Source organism: Artemia franciscana, chromosome 1 (assembly GCF_032884065.1).
Source record: "Artemia franciscana chromosome 1, ASM3288406v1, whole genome shotgun sequence".
Classification (NCBI taxonomy): domain Eukaryota; kingdom Metazoa; phylum Arthropoda; class Branchiopoda; order Anostraca; family Artemiidae; genus Artemia; species Artemia franciscana.
The window spans coordinates 33,229,789-33,253,368 of record NC_088863.1 but is presented as its reverse complement, the minus strand read 5'-3'; the positions used below and the strand labels follow the sequence as shown (position 1 = coordinate 33,253,368).

The following is a 23,580-nucleotide window of genomic DNA, read 5'->3' as shown; positions in this document are numbered from 1 at the left end:
AAATATATGTCCTATTGAACAGTATATCCAAGTTGACCTTTATTGGAGGTCAACTTTTTCTTTACCTTTATCTTTACTTCTCGATAAGATTATCAATTTTGACTGGTTTACGGGTTCGATCACAAGAACTCATGATCAATAGCAAATGAATAGCTGATAACCCACGTTTTTGAAATTCAATCGTATACACACCTGCTGCCACCTCTCCAAATGGCTTCAGTGCATGATATCATTGACATCAATGCAGTGCATCGAACGGCTCCAATTTTTTTTTTGTCGAAATTGGTATCTTGGGATATTCTCGATAAAAAAAAAACTATCTAGATGGGTCAGAAGTCTGAGAAAATTCGTTAAAAGCCTTAATTTTGGTTTTTGAAATGACGACTATGCTAGTACATCGTATAAGCACTTCTTATGAAATTATATAAGTGTTTTCTTATATAAGGCTATGCATATCATAAATAAGATTGTTGAGTTTCCAACGCATCGGTTATCTATATCATATAATGTATGTTGGAAGGCCCAAAAAACGAAAATTTGCACCATCAATTGCTGCAACACCAATACGGGCAGCTAAAGCAAAGACCACTTGCTAAATTTTCTGAAGTAATCAAAGACATGGGCGGTTAGAAGATATGCAAAAACGACAATTAGAGCGTGTCAAAAATGAAAATGAAGAGCAGACACGCGTGGTTAGAAGACATGCGACATCGAGCATGTGAGCGAGTCAAAAATGAAAATGAAGAGCAAATACACATGCGGCTAGAAGAACAGTGGTGGCGTGTCAAAAATGTAAATGAAGAGCAAAGACACATCTGGTCAGAAGACATGCGACAACGAGCTAATGAGTAAGTCAAAATGAAAATAATGAGCAAAGACACACGTGATTAGAAGATATGCGACACCGAGCATGTGCGCGAGTCGATGAAAATCAACCTGGACATCGAGAATCAAAACGTGCCAAAATTGAAAATGATAGTGATGATGATTGGGCTTGGGTTTGTGACATGGATAAGGTCATCAATGCCTACCATACCTTTGTTAAAAAAAAAAAACAAAGATTCGACGATATGTATTTCATAATGACGAAAGACGAAGCCGAGATAAAACGAACCAAACAAATTGAAAATGATAGCGATGATGATTGGGTTCTGAATTTTGTTGTGGAAAAGGTCATCAATGCCTATTATACCTTTGAAAGTGTTCGGCAATATGTCTATCATAAAGACAAAAGAGAAGCTGAGACAAAAGAAGAAGTTTCTGTCCCACCACCTGGTGAAACAATTCAAAAAAACAAAGGTGGTCTTCAATGTCTACTGTACCTTTGAAAGTCAATAACCTGGACTTGATAAATCGTTGGAAAAAAAATACTTTGTCCCACCATTTGAACAATTAAAAGAAACAAAGGTTTGGTGATATGTCTTTCATAACGACAAAAAGCTTAACGAGGCAAAAGAAACAGTTTTTGTCCCACAACCTGAACAAATAGTAGAAACAAAGGTGCTGTGATATGTCGGTTCATAATGACAAAAGACAAGCTGATGCAAACGTTAAAGTTCCAATAAAAAACATAATTTTGCATAAGCACAACTTCTAATTTAAGGTCCATTTGGACTTCATGAGATAAAGTAAAGGCTCAAATTGTCAGCGTTTAGAAGACAAGCGAAATTGAGAATCCATATATAGAAGCCTACCTTTAATGTCTGCAAATTAGTAAATGTCGAAATTTACCGGTGAATGTCCAAAATACCTTTTTTTACTTCTTAGATTTAGTAAGCGTAACCAGTAAAACTTCAATTTAATGTAAGTTTTTATGATGACAGGCTAGATTACTATAGATTAGGTTAGGTGGTTTAAGTTTGGGTTAGGATAGGTTTTTAACCCATTTCTGATATTTAGAACCAAATTTAACATAACCTAAAGTTACTTAACGTAAACTAACATAACCTAACGTCTACTAACTTTGACTCTTACCATCATAGCTTACATAAGACTGAAAAAGCTGACTCGCAAAGTTAATTAAACCAAGCAGAGAAAAGGGAATTTCGAACATTCACGGGTGAATGTCGATATTAACTAGATTTCGGACATTCACGATAACATATATATATATATATATATATATATATATATATATATATATATATATATATATATATATATATATATATATATATATATATATATATATATATATATATATATATATATATATATATATATACACTATATTGCACTGTTTGTTTTTCAGAAAATATTACTTGGAATGAACCAACTACACACGGCTATACACCTTCAGGTAGGGATGGTCACACAGCTACTCTCATTGATGATACGATGTACATTTTTGGGGGTTTCGATAGTGATGAAGATGAATACTCAACAGACATATGGACCCTTCATATACCGAGCATGACATGGAGAACTTTAGTAACTGGAGTAAGTAGTCTGCTTACATAAAGACTTCCTCAATTTTTTCTCTTAGTTGCTTAATATGTTGTACAGGTACACTACATGGCTATAATGGTTCTTTTTTACCATTTACATCAATCCGAGCTATTCTTGTGGCAGGTATCATTATGACTTTTTTGTTTCGCCTCCTCCAGAAACGACACTTAAGGCTCTAGCTACTTCTGCTAATTAAGTTTGGTTTTGACCAAACGACTTCTTTAAGTAAGTTTCCTTATATATATATATATATATATATATATATATATATATATATATATATATATATATATATATATATATATATATATATATATATATATATATATATATATATATATATATATATATATATATATATATATATATATATATATATATATATATATATATATATATATATATATATATATATATACTAGCTGTTGGGGCGGCGCTTCGCGCCCCTCCAAGCCCCCCGTGCGCGTAAGTCGTTACGCGCCATATTAGTTACGCGCCATATATATATATATATATATATATATATATATATATATATATATATATATATATATATATATATATATATATATATATATATATATATATATATATATATATATATATATATATATATATGGCGCGTAACTAATATATATATATATATATATATATATATATATATATATATATATATATATATATATATATATATATATATATATATATATATTATATATATTATATATATATATAAAAATAAGTTGTCTGTGGATGTGTCTGTCTGTCGAGTGACGTCTTGTCATCATGTTGTCATGAAGTTAGTTGTCGTCATGTTTGTTATGACGATGACGTCATTAAAAGTATTTAAGAAAATCGTTCAAAGACAAATTTTTAATTGTAAGAAGATCGTGGATAGATCAATTTATGTCTACTTTCAAAGTAAAAGGGCAAATTTATCATAGAGCAGGGTCCCTTCTACCATTCTCAGGCGAGAATCATAATTTTTTACAATTGTACTTCATCAGTGATAGAAATTCTGAATTGAATGCACGTTGCAAAATTTCTCCCAAAGTTGAAAGGACAATCGTTTCCCAATCGCAACGTCTTTTCCACGAAAATAATAATTTAGTGCGTCTGTTCAAAACAGCCATCGATTTGATGCCTACTGATACGCATGAAATTGTTATTTCCGCTGACAAAACGCCTCCTGGCCAACATGTGCGTAGATACAATGCTCCAACTATCGACGAAGTGGCAATCGTTATGGTCGGTGATCAGTTTTTACCTCGAGATATTATTCTTCATAAGCGAAACGCTCAGTTGTTAAGAATTGCTGAAACTCATCGATGCTACGATGCCCTACAATATCCTATCATTTTTTGGGATGGAGCCGACGGCTATCACTTTAATATTAAATTGATGAATCCAGCCACTAACAAAGAAATGAATAAGAAATGCAGTGCAATGCATTATTATTCCTATAGACTAATGATTCGGCAGGATGAAGAAAATTATATTTTAAAATGCCGTGAATTGTTTCACCAATACGTCGTTGATATGTATGCTAAAATTGAATCAGAACGTTTGCTATATATCCGCCTGAATCAGACCAAGCTCCGCTCTGAACAATACATTCATTTGCGAGATGCAGCTGTAAATGACGGTAATACCACAAACGTGGGAAGATTAACAATTTTACCTTCGTCATATGCTGGCAGTCCCCGTCATATGCATGAATATGCTCAAGATGCTATTGCGTATGTTCGTCTCTATGGTCGTCCAGATTTATTTATTACATTTACATGTAATCAATCTTGGGACGAGATACAGCAGCTTTTACTTCAAGAACAATCGGCGGTTCATAGACATGACATTACGGCCCGTGTCTTCCGGCAAAAGTTGAAATCACTGATAAACTACATAGTAAAACTTGAAGTGTTTGGGTCAGTGCGATGCTGGATGTACTCAGTGGAATGGCAAAAACGAGGTTTGCCACACGCACATATACTAATCTGGCTACATAAAAAAATTACTTCGAACGAAATTGATGATGTGATTTCCGCTGAAATACCTGATGAAAATGTCGATAAGGGGTTACATGATATTATAGTAAAAAATATGATACATGGACCTTGCGGTGCACTGAACGAAAATTCACCATGCATGGCCAAAGGAAGGTGCACAAAGCAATATCCTCGACTTTTAGTATCAAACACAATTACTGGCAATGATGGTTACCCACAATATAGAAGAAGATCTACTGAAGATGGCGGTAAAATAGCAATAATAAAGAAGCGTAACGGTACCACCATCGAAGTAGATAACCAGTGGTTTGTTCCATATTCCCCGTTATTATCAAAAACATTTAATGCACACATAAACGTTGAATACTGTAACTCCGTAAAGGCAATCAAATACATATGTAAATACGTCAACAAAGGCAGTGACATGGCAGTTTTTGGCTTGCAGCCCGAAATCAAAGATATCGACCAAATCGTACAATATCAGGCTGGAAGATACATAAGCGGTAATGAAGCTGTTTGGCGAATTCTTTCATTTCCGATACATGAACGTAGTCCAGCCGTTGTTCACTTAGCGGTACATTTACAGAATGGTCAACGTGTTTATTTCTCGGTAACCAACGTGCAACAAAGAGCCCTGAATCCACCGGATACAAAGTTAACCGCTTTCTTTTCGCTTTGCAAAAATGATTCTTTTGCAAAAAAACTGCTGTATACTGAAGTGCCTTCGTATTACACGTGGAATACTAAAAATAAAGTCTTTGAACGTCGAAAACAGGGTAAGTCAGTCGACGGCCAACCTACCATCTTCAAAGATACCACGATAGGAAGACTCTACACCGTTCACCCCAATCAACATGAATGCTTCTTTCTACGCCTGCTTTTGGCGAATGTACCCGGTCCGACATCCTTTGAGTATTTGAGAACTGTAAACGGTACTATACATGACACTTACCGTAGTGCATGCCAAGCTCTGAATTTATTGGAGAATGACCAACACTGGGATAACTGCATCAATGACGCATGCGAAACGTCAACTCCAAGTCAAATTTGCGCATTGTTTGGCATCATTTTAACAATTTGCTCTCCATCAGCTCCTACAGAGTTATGGGAAAAATATAAGTCAAAAATGTCCGAAGATATACTCCATCGAAAACAGTTAGAGACGTCAGATATGACTTTTGATTTTACATCAGAAATTTATAACTACACTTTAGTTATTATAGAAGATTTGTGCGTACGTATGGCAAACAAACCTCTTCAGGATTTGGGAATGCCTTCACCTAACCGTATCGCTGCTGTTTCGACATGTGTAGAATTGGATCGTGAACAAAGCTACAGTACGAGTGATCTATTGTCGTATGTACAAAATAACATTTCCAAGTTAACGTCGGAACAAAAAGACATTTATGATACGATAATGCATTGTGTCGATAACAAAGTTGGAAAAATTTTCTTTTTGGATGCGCCAGGAGGTACTGGTAAAACGTTTGTGATAAAAGTGATTCTGGCATCAATTCGATCAAAAAATGATATAGCGTTGGCAATTGCGTCGTCCGGAATAGCCGCAACATTGCTGCCTGGTGGAAGAACTGCTCATTCCGCTTTGAAATTGCCTCTGAATTTGCATTCTACAGAAACTCCCACGTGCAATATTTCCAAATCATCTGGGATGGGTAAAGTATTGCAGCAATGCAAACTTATTATTTGGGATGAGTGCACAATGGCACACAAAAAATCGCTCGAGGCTCTGGATCAATGCTTGAAAGATTTGCGAGGGAAGTCGAAACCCTTTGGCAGCACATTAATATTGCTAGCGGGAGATTTCAGGCAGACATTACCTATAATACCGAGATCAACCCCTGCAGACGAAATGAATGCTTGCCTGAAAAATTCTAATTTATGGGCACACGTAAAAACATTAAAATTAACTACAAATATGCGTGTCCGATTGCAAAATGATGACTCTGGTCAAACATTTTCAGATCAATTGCTGGCAATTGGAAACGGAAAGCTCCCAGTAGACTCAATTTCAGGATGTATACAACTACCTGCTGATTTCTGTAATTTAGTGACGTCCAAAAATGAATTGATTGAAAAAGTATTTCCGAATATTCTAAACAATTATAAAAATAATAAATGGCTAAGTGAAAGAGCGATTCTTGCACTCAAAAATATAGACGTCCACGAAATCAACAATATTGTTTTGTCCAAGATTCGAGACCAGGCAGTCCTTTACAAGTCAGTCGACACAGTTTTGGAACCAAATGAAGCGGTTAATTATCCATCTGAATTTTTAAATTCCGTGGATCTTTCAGGGTTTCCACCACACGTGGTACAACTAAAAATAGGCGTACCAATAATACTTTTAAGAAATATCAACCCACCAAAGCTTTGCAATGGCACGCAACTTGCCGTAAAAAAAACAATGGAAAACCTAATAGAGGCCACAATCTTGACAGGGCCTTTTGAGGGTGAGGCTGTTCTTATTCCTCGCATTCCCATGATTCCAACGGATCTGCCTTTTCAATTTAAAAGATTGCAATTCCCAATTCGATTAGCATTTGCAATCACCATTAACAAAGCTCAAGGTCAATCATTAGAAAAATGTGGTATAGATCTTAATACTGATTGTTTTTCCCATGGACAATTGTACGTTGCATGTTCGAGGGTCGGTAAACCTGACAATCTATTTATATGCAGCGACAATTTGACAGCGAAGAATGTTGTATATTCGCAAGTTTTACGCAGTTAATTTGTATTGTATCTATCTATCTATCTATCTACATTAAAACGAGTTGTGTGTATGCATGTTTGTTTGTTTGTAAAAAGAGCGTTTGCATATGACGTCATTATTAGTACATAAGGCTTTGTATATGCACAGACAATGGGAAAGCCAAGAATGTTGTATATTCGCAAGTTTTACGTAGTTTGAAACACATATATAAATATATCTATATTCACAGGTGGGACACAGGGACACAACTACAATGGCGCGTAACTAATATGGCGCGTAACGACTTACGCGCGCGGGGGGGCTTGGGGGGGGCGCGAAGTGCCCCACCAACTAGGTGTTGGGGTGGCGCGAAGCGCCACCCCAACAGCTAGTCTATATATATATGTTTTTAACCACGTAAAACTTGCGAATATACAACATTCTTCGCTGTCCCATTGTCTGTGCATATAAATAGATTGTCAGGTTTACCGACTCTTGAACATGCAACATATAACTGTCCATGGGAAAACAATCCGTATTCAGATCTATACCTCATGATTCTAATGATTGCCCTTGAGCTTTGTTGATGGTGATTGCTAATCGACCATTCCCTGTATCGCCGTCGTCATTTATGTATCCCCCTGTGCCCCCGGCGTCCCCGTTGTAGTTGTGTCCCTGTGTCCCGGTCGTAATTTATATTCCCTGTGTCCCGGTCGTCATTTGTGTCCCGGTGTCCCAGTCTGTAATTTCTCTTTGAGTGTCCCGGTCGTCATTTGTGTCCCGGTGTCCCGGTCTGTATATACATTCGTTTTTGAATTGGTCTTTTTTTTAGTTTTTAGTTTTTTACCTATTTTTAGTTGTTTTTACTTATACCTCATGATTCCAATGATTGCCCTTGAGCTTTGTTGATGGTGATTGCTAATCGAACATTCCCTGTGTCCCCGTCGTCATTTATTTATCCCCCTGTGCCCCCCGGCGTCCCCGTTGTAGTTGTGTCCCTGAGTCCCGGTCGTCATTTATATTCCCTGTGTCCCGGTCGTCATTTGTGTCCCGGTGTCCCGGTCTGTATATACATTCGTTTTTGAATTGGTATATGATGAAATAAATTTTTGTGTTTTTCCCCTTTTTTGCCCTTGAGCTTTGTTGATGGTGATTGCTAGTCGACCATTCCCTGTGTCGCCATCGTCATTTATATATCCCCCTCTGCCCCCCGGCGTCCCCGTTGTAGTTGTGTCCCTGAGTCCCGGTCGTCATTTATATTCCCTGTGTCCCGGTCGTCATTTGTGTCCCGGTGTCCCGGTCTGTATATACATTCGTTTTTGAAATGGTATATGATGAAATAAATTTTTTTATTTTTCCCCTTTTTTTCTTTTTTTTTATATTTTTTTTAGTTTTGTTTTTCTCCTTTATTTTTAATTTTTTTCCTTTTTTTTATTTTTTTCTTTTTTTATTTTTTTTAGTTTTTTAGCTTTTTTAGTTTTTTTATTAGTTTTTAGTTTTTTTGTAGTTTTTACCTTTTTTTTTGTTTTTTTAGTTTTTTTTTTTACTTATGTCCTGGTCGTCATTTATACTCCCTGTGTCCCGGTCGTCATTTGTGTCCCGGTGCTTTGTTGATGGTGATTGCTAATCGAACATTCCTTGTGTCCCGGTCGCTTTCTCTTTGAGTGTCCCGGTCGTCATTTATATTCCCTATGTGCCGGTGTCCCGGTCGTCATTTGTGTCCCGATGTCCCGGTCTGTAATCTCGTCAGTCGAAAACATGACGTCAGTCAACACACAAATATGACGTCACCCGACAGACCCACACACACACAGACAACTTATTTTTATATATAGACTAGCTGTTGGGGTGGCGCTTCGCGCCACCCCAACACCTAGTTGGTGGGGGCGCTTCGCGCCACCCCCAAGCCCCCCCGCGCGCGTAAGTCGTTACGCGCCATAATAGTTACGCGCCATTGTAGTTGTGTCCCTATGTCCCACCTGTGAATATAGATAGATATATATATATGGTTTTAACTGTCCCATTGTCTTTGCATATAAATAGATTGTCAGGTTTACCGACTCTTGAACATGCAACATATAATGGTCCATGGGAAAACAATCTGTATTCAGATCTATACCTCATGATTCTAATGATTGCCCTTGAGCTTTGTTGATGGTGATTGCTAATCGACCATTCCCTGTCCCGGTGTCCCGGTCGTCATTTACATCCCCCTGTTTCCCCCGGTGTCCCCGTTGTAGTTGTGTCCCTGTGTCCCGGTCGTCATTTATATTCCCTGTGTCCCGGTCGTCATTTGTATCCCGGTGTCCCGGTCTGTATATACATTCGTTTTTTAGTTTTGTTTTTCTCCTTCATTTTTTCCTTTTTTTTTTCTTTTTTAGCTTATTTAGATTTTTAGATTTTTTAGTTTTTTTATTAGTTTTAAGTTTTTTTTTCTTTTTAGTTTTTTTGTCCCGGTCGTCATTTATATCCCCCTGTTTCCCCCGGTGTCCCCGTTGTAGTTGTGTCCCTGTGTCCCGGTCGTCATTTATATTCCCTGTGTCCCGGTGCTTTGTTGATTGCTAATCGAACATTCCTTTTGTCCTGGTCGCTTTCTCTTTGAGTGTCGTCATTTATTAGTTTTTTCCTTTTTTTCTTTTTAGTTTTTTATTGGTTTTTACCTTTATTTTAGCTTATTTTTCGGTTTTTTCCTTTTTTTTAGTTTTTTTTTATTTTTTATTTTTTTTAGTTTTTTACCTTTTTTTAGTTTTTTTAGTTTTTTTAGTTTTTTAGCTTTTTTACTTTTTTTATTAGTTTTGTTTTTTTTTGTAGTTTTTGCCTTTTTTTAGTTTTTTCAGTTTTTTTTTTAGTTTTTTATTGGTTTTTACCTTTATAGTTTTTTTAGTTTTTTAGCTTTTTTATTTTTTTTATTAGTTTTTAGTTTTTTTGTAGTTTTTGCCTTTTTTTAGTTTTTTCAGTTTTGACGTCACCTGATCGAGTTTTTTCAGGTGACGTCACCTGACCCATCCATCCATCCATCCACAGACAGACAACTTATTTTTATATATAGATATGAAAGGGGCTGTCCTCTCCTCAACGCCACACTTCACGCTAAAATTTGACTGTTCATCACAACTCTAGTTTTTAAAATAATAAAACTTTAGTTTAAAGAGTGAGGCGTTAAAGAAGGGACAGCCCCTCTCATATATAGAATGATTTTTGTTTGTTTTAAGTTTTAATGTCGCTCTTTACGTTCAGTTAAAAAACTTATTCTTTTAAATTTAATTTCTGAACGTTTTTCAGTATTAATTTTGGCAGATTTGTTCTATATATGAAGAGATCCCTCCTAAATACCTTGCTCTTTACGCTAAAGCTGTTAGCACTTTTGCAAAAGGCTTTCTATTCTAATTAATCGGCCCTCGTGTTTCAGTAGACGCTCTTACGAAATTGGGACAAACAGTCAAACTTTAGCGTAAAGAGTAAGGTATTGAGGAGGGGCATCCCTTCATATATGGAATAATTTCTGTTAGTTTTTCAAATAATGCTGGTAAATCTCACCCTCGATCAAATATACCCCTCTCCCTCACGGGAAACTCCTCTATGGAAATTTCATCGGGCATAAAGTGCACCCCCCTCCCTGTAAAATTTCCTCCAGACATTACGCCGGAAAATATTTCCCCAAAGGAGAATTTCCCCTGGAAAGTTCCCCTCATGGAAAAATTCCATCAAACACACAATTGAGCTGCTAGCACAAAATAGCACAAAAAAGCACAAAATAGGTACCTCACAATGTCAATCAGATGTCCTAAGGGGTAAACAAAAGGATCAGATGTTATAAACAGTTTTAGGACAGGTGTGGGTTTTTCTCCAGTCACCTTTGACTTAAAGAAAGAATTAGAACATTAAATTTTCGATCTAATGAGCATCCTCCGAAGTTTCTACGACCGCGAGGGGGAGATTGGGGATGAGGAAGGGGCAGTCCCCTCCTATACAGAATAAGTTCTGCTAATTTTTGGTTCTAATGCTACTCTTAGCTTTCATAATAACAGCGTAGACCAGAAATCAAGAGGATTATAGATATCCATCCCCCATTGCCCCTTCCTTAGGATGTTTTAGTATTAAAATGCCCCTTTTGAGGCCTTGGCCCTCCGATGTTTATACGACCACCTAAAAACCTTTTATGTTAACTACGGGCAACTTACATAGCTTACAGCCCTTGCACTAGGGGATGGAAGAGTGGTTGTCAAACCCGGAGGCATGGTTATTTGATCTTTGGACTCTTTTCAACAAAATGGCTATCTCAAAATCTTGATAGGAGGCATTTGGGGAAAATGGAAATGTTGATAGGATGTATTTGGGGAAAATGGAGTGAGAATTTTTTGCGAGAGGAGGACGCCCACATCCCTAGAAAACATAGTAAATTTTCCTCTGTTTTTCGAAGCACTCATGCTTCAGAAATATTCTTGACCATTGTTATCACTGTAGCATCCAATGCTCTAATCTTGGTTCGCGGACTTATCTGACTCTTCCTATTCTCTAAAACTTTTTTCAACTGTGAAAAAAACAACTCTTGGCCTTGGCTATTCTACTTTTAATATTTTCACTGCACCCAGCGTCTTTACTAATGATACTACCCCGGGGGGGGGGGGAGTTAAGCTCTCCACTTGATAGACCTTTCTGTCACCCAACGTCTCCTTTCATCTTCACTCATTCCTAGCCTTAGTGACTCCGTCTTCTTAACATTAATTTTCTAATATTTTCTTGCATCATGAGCTTCCAAACTCTCTGAAATTTCTTTAACATTTTATCTAGAATGCTTAATCGTCAGAATAATCTTAGTCCAGAAAAGTTTTGTATGTAGACTCAGTTTCAGAAAACTCTGTTATAGTTTTTTTTGCCAACAGAAAGACAGAACTAGTGCAACAACTTTTGTATTTGACTAGGATTGATTGAAATCTGGCTGCCCCTGGTTCCAAAAACCTAGGCCTCCCCCCCCCCCCTGCCACACTCAGGAGTAGTTGGGTCATTGGATACCCAATTGGCACAACTAAGACACTAGCTATTACCTACCGCTAAGTTTGGCTGAAGCTTGGGGACCACCTCCTCCCGTTATCTAGAGATGTTGGAAGAGGTCCGGACTCTCGAAAGACACATAGGATAGTAGTCTTTACTTCCAACTAAGTTTGGTTTCATTTGATGATGCCTTCTGGAAGATACTGCAGTGAAAAGGATTTAGGTTATCCTTCATTCTTTTCCTAGATGAATTGAGCATAGAAAACGATTTGTAAAGCGTGAGAGAGAAATCAGGTATCCAATCAGAAGAATAGTGGCAACAATGGTAACTAATCTGTTAGTTTATGTAATCAGGCCTACCTCCAGACACCCTATATGAATTCTATACGAAACATCTGGTGTGACATAGAAGAAAAATTGCGAGGAGCTCACTGAAATACACGTTGTCGGTTATCTAGCATAAATTAACACGTCTATGGTTTATTTCAAACAATAGCATATTGCAAAATAGAGATGATAAAAAATCAAATAGTATTCAGTTTTTTAACTTGGATCTTGTTTTACTTCAGAAAGATCAATTTTCAGGGTGCTCCTCCTGCAGGGAGAGATTTTCATTCAGCTACAGCTTATGGCCATTGTGTTTATTTTTTTGGAGGAAGAATCGAAAATAGAGGCTTGCAACCAGGATTTGGTGATGACGATTATGATAACACGATCTATGTGTTTGACAGCAAGAAGTTTCTATGGTATAAACCCCTAGTGGATAATTGCTCCGTCTCCCCTATTGGAAGGCGAAGTCATTCGGCCTGTAAGAAATTTCTCCTCATAAGATTCTTTAATAACATATATATATATATATATATATATATATATATATATATATATATATATATATATATATATATATATATATATATATATATATATATATATATATATATATATATATATATATATAATATATATTATATATATTATATATATTATATATATATATATATATATATATATATATATATATATATATATATATATATATATATATATATATATAGATTTTTTATCTATATATGCATAAGATTATGTATTAATAATAATACATAAGATAAAATAAAAAATATTTTTTATAATATATATATATATATATATATACATAAGATTTTTTATATATATATATATATATATAGTGGCTGGCTTCGTTAGTTCTTTGTTTTACCTCCTTCTGAACTCTCTACTATACAGTGTTGTTACAGTATTTTAATACAAGCAAAAAATATGCTTATTTACTTTCTTTTATTTCAGAATATGTACTTGGCTAAATTTGCTTCTGTGTATTTTAAACAAGTATTTAAATATTTTCTTTCCGAATATAATATACAAAACACTTTCAAAATGATTGTATATTTGCAAAATAAGTTACTTGTTCACTACGCTTTCATGTCTCTGTCAGACATGTCTGATTGCCACTGATCTAGTCTGAGGTATTCTAAAATTTTGAAAGTATCAAAATCCCAAAACGAAATGTAAGTCTTGTTTTGCCAACTATTCTTAAGTCGAAGTACTTTAAAATCAAGAAAATTGACGAAAGGAATGCATACTTCCAGCTGCTAAAGGTTCTGAGTGTACTAAATAAAGAGATCGGGGTGGGGGACAAAGAGTTCGAGGGGAGCCTTTGATCCACCCAGCAATTCAACTTAGATATGATGTCAAGGGAGCAAGTACTCGAAAAGGCTGATACGCTCTTAATTTCAAAAAAACTAAAAAAGAATTTAGGAGAAATCAAATGTAGTGATCACTGTAAAATATAAATGTTCTTGTGAACCCAATCATACTTGGCCTTGAGAGACAAACAAGATGGGTTTTTTGAGGGTAAAAAAAAGTGTGGTGATGGAATCAATACTGATGCCGATGAGAATGTTGTTACAGGTCAAATTGGACCTGCTGACAAAACCTTTTATTCCCTCTAGCTGCTGAAAGCATACTGGAACCAAGCAGTGCTGATCTCTTCTCTTTCATGGGAATCAAGAACAGGGACTTGGAACCAGTTGAGTGGCGCAACTTGTTCCAAAAAGTAAATTTATTGCGATCAATTGACGAATAGTAAAAACATTTTGTCTGTCCTACAGTATTCGTTAGTGTCAAAGGTTCTTAGAAAATATAACACATGTCGTCTGCAGCTGTCGAGCGTCTCTTCTTTTACTAAGGTTCGTTATCAACATGTAAAAGAAATCTGCTGGAACTCTACTTCGAAAACCTGCTTCTGCTGAAGGCTAATAAATGTGTCAAGCCAATTTGTTTGTCTACTGCTATTTCTGTTTAATGGATACTCATCTACAGCAATGCTATGTGGATATTGGGTTCATTTCTTATGCGAAAAGCTGAAGCATTTTAGTTCTTTGGAACTCTCCATAGTCACTCGAAGTTAAAATTGGAGTATACACTATAGCTATACTTTATGGTTATGTTTTCAATGTGATTTGTTAGTTTTAAGTGAACAGTTAATAACCGTGGGATAATTAGGAGATCATGTTGTGTTTTTTTATCTTCTATTTTTCTTAGTTTTATACAAGGACCAGATATTCATTCTTGGCGGATTTAATAGTATCTTGGATCGACATTTCAACGATTTATGGGCCTTTTGTCTGAAAACAAATAGATGGCATGAGATGAATTGCTGTGGAGAACCAATCTCAATGCGAAGAAGGCACACAACTTGTATTGTTCAGAATAGAGCCATTACTTTTGGAGGAACATCGTAAGTGTTCTTAAAGATTTTTGTTCTCGTCCTTATTCACGCTTTTTAAAAAGAAATGCTGCCATTCTGCTCAAGTTGCTTCAGTTTGTGCTGACTGCTGTCTTTCAGCTTCTACAAAAATGATGTTTGATGAAATGAAAACTACTTAGTTTTTATTAATTAAGAAAAATCCTAAAAGGACATTTTTCAAAGAAAAGTAAAGAGCCATATTAAAATCTAAAAGTCATATTATAACTCACGCTTAAAACAAGCAGAAATTAGTCTGGATGAATAAATGAGGCCCAAAACGAACAACAACTAATATAAATAATGACATTAAACAAAAAGATAACAGGTACTGACTACTTTGGATGAGTCGATGAATCCCCAAAAAACAGAAATTAAAAGGAATAATTGAGTCAAACTTAAAGCGAGCAGAAATTACCACGAATAAGGGCAAGATTTACCGTCCCCTTTACCTCTTCAAAGCCTAAGTGTCGCGCTTTAAGTTTGCGCTTTTCTGAAAACAAAATATAGATAAAATATCGTGTTTGATTATATATGTTTTATATATTTACAAAATACATTTTATATGTTGTGAACACTGTTTTATCATCTTAACCTTGAAAAATGAAAACTGGTGAAACATCTTGGAATTAACATCATTATGTTTTAAGGATATAATCGTAGGCTATACACAGGACTGTTCTTAGTTTGTTGGCTTGTTTTTTTATTCAATATTTAACTCTCATTAACGGTTATAAAGCCAAGTAAACCAATGAAAACCAAATAATGTCAAAAAATTAAAAACAGCATTTTTTATCTTACGTTCAACCTTAACGTTTTGCTTATAGCCTAAGGTTGCATTTTGAAAGACCGTTAGATGGTAAATCGTATGACACATTTATCTTTCAGCTAGCAAATTAATTGGAATTCTGACCAATTTCATTCCAAATGTTTCTAAACTGAAAATTAAATACTAAAAAATTATGCACTCTAGGAGCTCCCGTGCGAGGGAAAATGTTTTGTCTGCCCCACCCTCCCCTCCCGCAGATGGCCCTAAATTGAAAAAGTATGCAATGAAATCCCTGAGCACAAGAATCTGCAAAAAATTGAAGTAGCCAGAGATAGAGAAAACATGGGGGATATGTTAAAGTTTTATACGCTATTCACTTGTAAATAGTTCGTTTTTAGGACAAAAAAAACTATATTAACGAGCTTTATATTTATTTTAAACATGGAAATACTTGTACAAAAGATGTTACCACAGAAACCTTACAAAGTGTGATATCACTTAAAGCTTCAACCCTATGCTATTATTTAAATGTCAAATTTGACCTAAAGCTAAGGCTTCTGCAACATAAGCTATAAACTGTGAAGGAAACGAGAACAACTTTTGGTCTTCTAATCAGCACTGATTAAAACTTATTCAAAGGTTGTTTATTGATTTTGCCAAACAAGTATTCAAGTAATGTGGTTTACTAAAAGTTAGTTGTATGGGGTTAGATTGGATGGCTCTGATTTGAACACGGATTTAGTTAAAGTGGGTTGAGTTGCAAGGAGTTGATTTGAACAGGGTTGAGTTGTACAGGTTGTCTTAAACAGGCTGAAAGTTGAATGGGAGTTGGTTTAGATGGTACTAAACTAAGTATGGTTGAGTTGATAAGATAGCATCGCATTGGGTTGAGTTGGATGGACGTTTAGTTGAACGAGCTTTCAGTTACAGGGGTTGCATTGATCGGGACCGAATAACATGCACGCCCCTATGAGATTAATGTGCCTTCCTAAATTTAATCTGAGGCCTGTGGTAAAGTGCCATAAGGCTCCAATGTGTTCTTAATAATTTTTTCCACGGCCCCTTCATATGGAATGGAGTGTTCGTATAAACGTCGGAGAGGAAATTGAAAAGATAAGTGCGTTTTTAAGAGCCAAAAGTGACCGGATGGCTACCAGCTCTCCTCCTATGCTCTTTTACTCAAAGCTATCCGATGAAACATGAGATAGTAGTTTTGTGCAAAATACTCCAAAGGTCAAATATTTGTGCCTCCGCGGTTGAAATAAACCCCACAGCCTCCGGGGCAAGGAGTGTAAGTTATTCAATTTGCCTGTATTTACATGCAGAATGGTTATCATTAGGAAAAGGAGGAATGTTTGATTCTGGGTGTGTCCAAAGTTTCTAAGAGTATTAAGGTTAAACTTTGGGGGGGGGGGAAGTTGAGGGATATTTTGAAAAGCGGCTGGAGGGCAACCGACCACCTTCTTATGATTTTTTAGCTGCCCTCTCGTAAAGAAATCCAATCAAAATTTTGAAATAGCCATCATGTTCAAAATAGTATTAAGGTCTAATAACTATGCCTCCGGGAAGGCATAATAACCCTTCAAAGCCCTCGGGGCGAGGGTTGTAAGCTATGCATGTTGTCAGTTATTTATGTATGAGGTTGGTTATTGGGAAAAGGGAGTATGTTTGATCATGTGTCTTCAAAAAGGCTTAGGGTATTAACTTAAAATTTTCAGGAACTTTTGAGCGGAATGCGAACAAAATCAAAACACACTATATTCATAGTTGTTAAAAGGGTGAATCATCAATATCTAAGCAACAGCTGAAGATATTACGTTGAAATTTTCAGGGGATGTTGAAGCTGCCTCCGCCCCCTGCTTATTTAGATACCCCCCTCCCCCTCAACACTAATAGAAATTTAAAAAGCTGTTTTGTTTAAAACAGACAAAAGGTCTAACAATGGCGGCTCCGGGATGCCATACTCCCCATAGCTCCCGGGGCAAGAAATCTAAATTATGTGATTTATCCATTTTGCATGCAAGCTTTATCATTATAAAAGGTGGGAGGGATGTTTGATACTGGGTTAGTCCAAATAGGCTAAGGATATCTAGGGAAACTCTGGGGAATGATGAGGAGCATTTCGGACCAAATCAAAAGATACTTTGTGCATCCTGATTGTCTAAAAAGGTGTATCCGTAATATCTTAGGAAAGGGTAAGGGTTTTAAATTGAAACTCTCAGGGACACTACTACTGCAACTCATTTTGTGACTTTTTAAAGCTCGATAACCTACTAAACATGGGTCGGCAGTGTTTCTGTTATTTTTTCTAAAATTTTCTGTTCAATTTTAGAAAAGAGGAAAAACAAGAAACAAGTTGTAGTTTTTTTATTACCTTCTGTTTTTTTTTACAGTTTTTGCCGTTTCCGCTTTGTTTAAACTCGTTTTTCTTCCTTTTCCGTGTTTTGGTTGCGAATAGGATCATAGTTGGTTCTAGCGACTTTTATTTTATTTGCGTAAAAGTAACTCAACCAGCTAACTGGTTCTAACTGGATTTGCACCTTTTGGTTAGTATTGGTAAGTACATAGTTACCTGGCTGCTCAGTGAGCAGTCCCTAGGCAAAGAGGCGTCTATAGTAAAGTATTAACGCGAGGAGCATTCACGAAAGTGTCCTCCAGATCCCATGATTTTTTTGAGGCTATGTGCATGACATATAATCTTAGCCCATGTATCACAAAGGGTATGAATGTTCGATGGAACAGCTCCCCTGCCATGAAAGAAATTTGTTGTGCCCGAAAAGAGCCACTGCACGACTTCTTCAACCGAAACCTTCGTGAAGCTAAAGTCAAAGAGCTTGAACTTCACAGCAATGTGTGATCCATCGTGGAAGCGGTCATTAAGGTTCTTTGCCCGTTCAAACATGCAACGGTGATAGCTAGTGTGTATACTTATGTTTCGGCCAGCAAAGTTGTGCTGATGATTAAAGGACTTCTTTGATTTTGTCAGACTCTGGATACTAGCACTATGGCTCAGTCAGTCAATGGCCTGAAGGAATTATTACCTGTTCAGCTCAAGAGATATCATTCGGCCAGTCCTAAATTTGGTATGGTACTTTTCATAAGGGCTTTTTAAACCATAAAATTTTCGAAAAAATCAGCCATATAGACTGAGATTCACCTCGTCAGTCTGTCTCCTTACTTTTCTAGTAGTTTATTTCCGAGCAGAGAAGTACAGAAGAACTCAATAAAATCCAATTTAACTCTGTATCTTTCCCAATTGACGTCGCTTTTACCAATGCAGGGACAAACCAAAATGCCTCCACTACTTGGTTTCTAAGACTGGACTTCGGATGAAATTTTCAAGTCAAAATGATAACATTATAAGCACTACCTGCTTGGCAGCAAGTATTGTTAGGGTATATGAGAAAAGAGTTCCCTTGTTCTTGAGCGAGAGACGAAGATCAGGAAAAAAAATAGTTCTGATCCACTAGAAAATTTGGAATAACTACTTCTACACTTATCCAGAGTTAATTGAAATTGCATGCATGCATCTCCCAGTGCCTGCAATTTCAATACCAAGTGAGAGTGCATTTATTATTTATGCGTACTTTACGCGAAAGCAGTGCTAACGATGTTTTTTTTATGTGGTCTTTTTGTACATTCGTCTTTGGTCCTTTGATATATTTGGGTCTTTTTGTAATTTTTTTTTAATTTACATATAACCCACTCTGAACTCTTTTATGCTTAAACAACTATAAAAAAAAACAAGTATCTGTTAAAACGGCCGTTTTTCTTTTAGTAAAAACAGGTTTCTTACCGTTTCTGTTTTAGCCAACACAAAAATGGCGCTTGACTCTGCCACAAAAATTCGCCTTAAATTGATATCGTTCAATGATATCGTGCTCCTGACTGCAATACTTGGATGCTATAAAATAATCACTTTTACAAAATGTTTGTCGTAGTTAGCACTAGTAAAAAATCTTACCTCTAAATAGAAGAAGGAGCCCTCCTCGCAAGATTGGATGAAATGATCCCTCTCCTCTCTGGAAAAATAGCACCCTTATAAATTTCGTTGTCGTTTACTCATCGTGTACAGTGGTAATGACTGTGCTGAAACTTTCAAGGCATGTTCAGGGGGGCGTCCAGAAGTGGTCGGAATGCTGCCAGTTCCTCCCCAACTCGCCCTGTTTCGATGTTCTCTCCCCAACACTGATTTAAATTTTGAAAACAAAAAATTGTGTTCAAAATAGTGGAAAGGTCTAATAACTATGCCTCTGTGGATGACTATACCTCTGATCAAAATCATGAATTAGCCATTTTGTTCGAAATAGTCAACAAATCTAATATGTCTTATGTCTCTGGGGATGCTCTGCCGCCAAAGCCTCGGAGACAGGGTTGTTACTTATACACTGTGCCGATTATTCACCTGCAGGATTTATCATTAGGAAAGTGGGAAGTGTTTGACCCTGGGTGTGTCGAAAAGGCTAAGGATATTAAGGTGAACCTTCAGGGCATTTTTAGGATGATTTTAAACTAAATCAAAAAGCATCATGTGCATGCAGATTATCAAAAGGGCGTATTTGTCATATAATAGGGATAGCTAAGGGTATTAACTTGAAACATTCAGGACCACTATTATTTCTACTACTCTGACTGTTACTGTGATTACTTGCGACTGTGACTATGACTGCTTGTGACTACAACTGCTTGTGACTGCAGACATGACTACTTGTATCTGATACTGTGGCTACTTGTGACTATAACTACTTCTGACTGTGAATAATAGCGAATGCGACTACCTGCGACTGCGAACACGAATGCAACTCGACTGTTACTGCGGCTACTTGTGACTATGACAACTTGCAACTGCGACTGTGACTATTTGCTTTTGCGAGTATGACAACTTGTGACTGAATGTGACAACTAGTGACTACAAGTGCTAGTACTTTAGACTGTTACTACCAATATTATTAGTGCTACTACTAGTACGATTGTGACTGATGGCAGATACTGCTGTAGCTTTTACTATTACAACTAGAACTGTTGAACTAAATCAAAAGAGTTTAACTGCATCCTGCTTGTCAAATGGCATATTGCATCCCTGTTGTAAAAAGGGCTTATCTGCAATATCTCACGAATTGATAATTTTATTAAGCTGAAAATTTCGGGGAATATTTAGGGGAGTGTTGCACTAAATAGAAATTTGCTAGATGTCTTGCAAGTTATCAAAAGGGAATATCTGGGCATATTTACATTGATCTCAGGAACGGCTACGGGTATTAAGTTGAAACTTTCATGGAATACTGAGGGGGAAGTTAAACAAAACCAAAAGATGCTATATCCATCCAGGTTGTTAAAACGGCATATATTTAGTATTTCAAGAACAGTTAGGGTGGGTATCACTTGAAAAATTCAGAGAGTGTTTAGGGGGATGTTGAACTTAAAGAAACTATACGCATCTCTGTTGTTAATGATTGTAGCTGCAATATCTCAAGAACGGCTACTGGCATTTAGTTGAAACTTCTAAGGAGTGTCGAGGGGCTCGTTTAAATAAATCCAGTAAATTTGAACTAATAAATAAGAATTGGATATTTAATTCCTCAGCTGAAGATCCGAAAACTGTGGAAACATTCATTTTGTTCACTAATAATTAACTTTGGCAATCAAAAACGAACAGAAATTAATTTAAAAAACTCTAAAAATAAATTCTTCAAAGAAATATAAAGAGGCATATTAAACTTAAGACCATAAATAAATCTGAAAACGAGTAAAAATTAAATTGTATATTCAAGTCGAACTTAAAACGAACAAAAATGACTACAAAGAGGGGTTTGGCTACTCCCCACTTCCCCCATTCCTAGTCGTAGACTTTCTAAAGCCAATTGCATCATTTGGACTTTACTGAAAACAACATATATTTTAAACATTTTTTTTATATTTATAATATTGAAAAATAAAATAAACATACTGTGAAATAAAATCTGAAAGTGTTGAGATTTCCAAGAATTAATATTATTACATATAAAACAATCGGTTTATTATTATTTTTTTCAACTAAAGCACACTGTTCGAAATGCTGATAGTTCTCAATAAAACGCAAATGACGCAACAGGCTTTGGAACTTTTAAGGTTAGGGGAGGGGGTAGGGGCAGTGGCCAAACTCCTGTTTGTAGTCCTTTTTGTTCGTTTCAAGTTTGACTTGAATATTCAGTTTAATTTTCACTCGCAGTAAGATTTATTTATTGATCAGTATTAGTGCATACCTGTTATTTCTACAATAGTTATGATTGTGTATTTTAATTTCTGTTTGATTTGGGTTTCATTTATTCTTGTATATTAATTTCTCGTCATTTGGATCATTATATAAATTTGTGCCTACGGGTCTTAGGTTTAATATTGCTCTTTACTTTTCTTCGAAAGATTTCTTTTTATGAAATATTTTTTTTTAATTGATCAGGAGGTCAAGACTAGTCAGAAGGATCTTTTCAACGTTCCAACAGATTTTTGAATAAAAGTGTGAAATCGGAAAAATGCAAGGGTATATTTGCTTTGACTGGTCAATATATATATATATATATATATATATATATATATATATATATATATATATATATATATATATATATATATATATATATATATATATATATATATATATATATATATATATATATATATATATATATATATATATATATATATATATATAAATAAGTTGTCTGTGTGTTTGTGTGTCGAGTGACGTCATGTTTGTGTGGTGAGTGACGTCATGTTTGTCGACTGACGTCATTATAAGGATTGAGCTGTATGCGTCATGAAGTTGTTTGTCGACTGACGTCATGTTTGTCAACTGATGAAATTAATACCGGGACACAAATGACGACCGGGACACAGAGAATATAAATGACGACCGGGAACCTCAAAGAGAAATTACAGACTGGGACACCCGGACACAAATCACGACCGGGACACAGGGAAAATAAATGACGACCGGGACACAGGGACACAACTACAACGGGGACGCCGGGGGCACAGGCGGGATATATAAATGACGACCGGAACACAGGGATTGTTCGAATAGAAATTACAGACCGGGACACCGGGACACAAATGACGACCAGGACACCGGGACACAGGGAATATACATGACGACCGGGACACTCAAAGAGAAATTACAAGCTGGGACACCGGGACACAAATGACGACCGGGACACAGGGAATATAAATGACGACCGGGACACAGGGACACATCATTAGAATAATGAGGTATAGATCTGAATACGGATTGTTTTTCCCATGGATAATTATATGTTGCATGTTCAAGAGTCAGTAAACCTGACAATTTATTATATGCAATATTATATATTAATATATATATAATATTATTATATATATATATATATATATATATATATATATATATATAATACATATATATATATATATATATATATATATATATATATATATATATATATATATATATATATATATATATATATATATATATATATCTATATCTATATATATAAAAATAAGTTGTCTGTCTGTGGATGTGTGGATGGATGTGTGGATGGATGTGTCAGGTGACGTCACCTGAAAAAACTGGATCAGGTGACGTCAAAACTGAAAAAACTAAAAAAGGCAAAAACTACAAAAAAAACTAAAAACTAATCTATATATATAAAAATAAGTTGTCTGTCTGTGGATGTGTCAGGTGACGTCACCTGAAAAAACTGGATCAGGTGACGTCAAAACTGAAAAAACTAAAAAAGGCAAAAACTACAAAAAAAACTAAAAACTAATAAAAAAAATAAAAAAGCTAAAAAACTAAAAAAACTAAAAAAAGGCAAAAACTACAAAAAAAAACTAAAAAACTAAAAAAAAAAACTGAAAAAACTAAAAAAAGGCA

At 35.7% G+C, this 23,580-nt stretch overlaps 1 protein-coding gene across 2 annotated transcripts in view; it reads left to right on the top strand.

Annotated features, from left to right (window-relative positions):
- The window catches only part of LOC136028885 (kelch domain-containing protein 3-like), a 75,744-nt gene that overhangs the window by 35,355 nt on the left and 16,809 nt on the right, over positions 1 to 23,580 (top strand). For both annotated transcript variants that reach the window (XM_065706842.1, XM_065706851.1), the window contains exons 4-6: positions 2,252 to 2,439; positions 12,745 to 12,967; positions 14,719 to 14,914. In XM_065706842.1, coding sequence (XP_065562914.1) covers positions 2,252 to 2,439; positions 12,745 to 12,967; positions 14,719 to 14,914 — 607 coding nt within the window. The remainder of the gene's footprint in view (positions 1 to 2,251; positions 2,440 to 12,744; positions 12,968 to 14,718; positions 14,915 to 23,580) is intronic.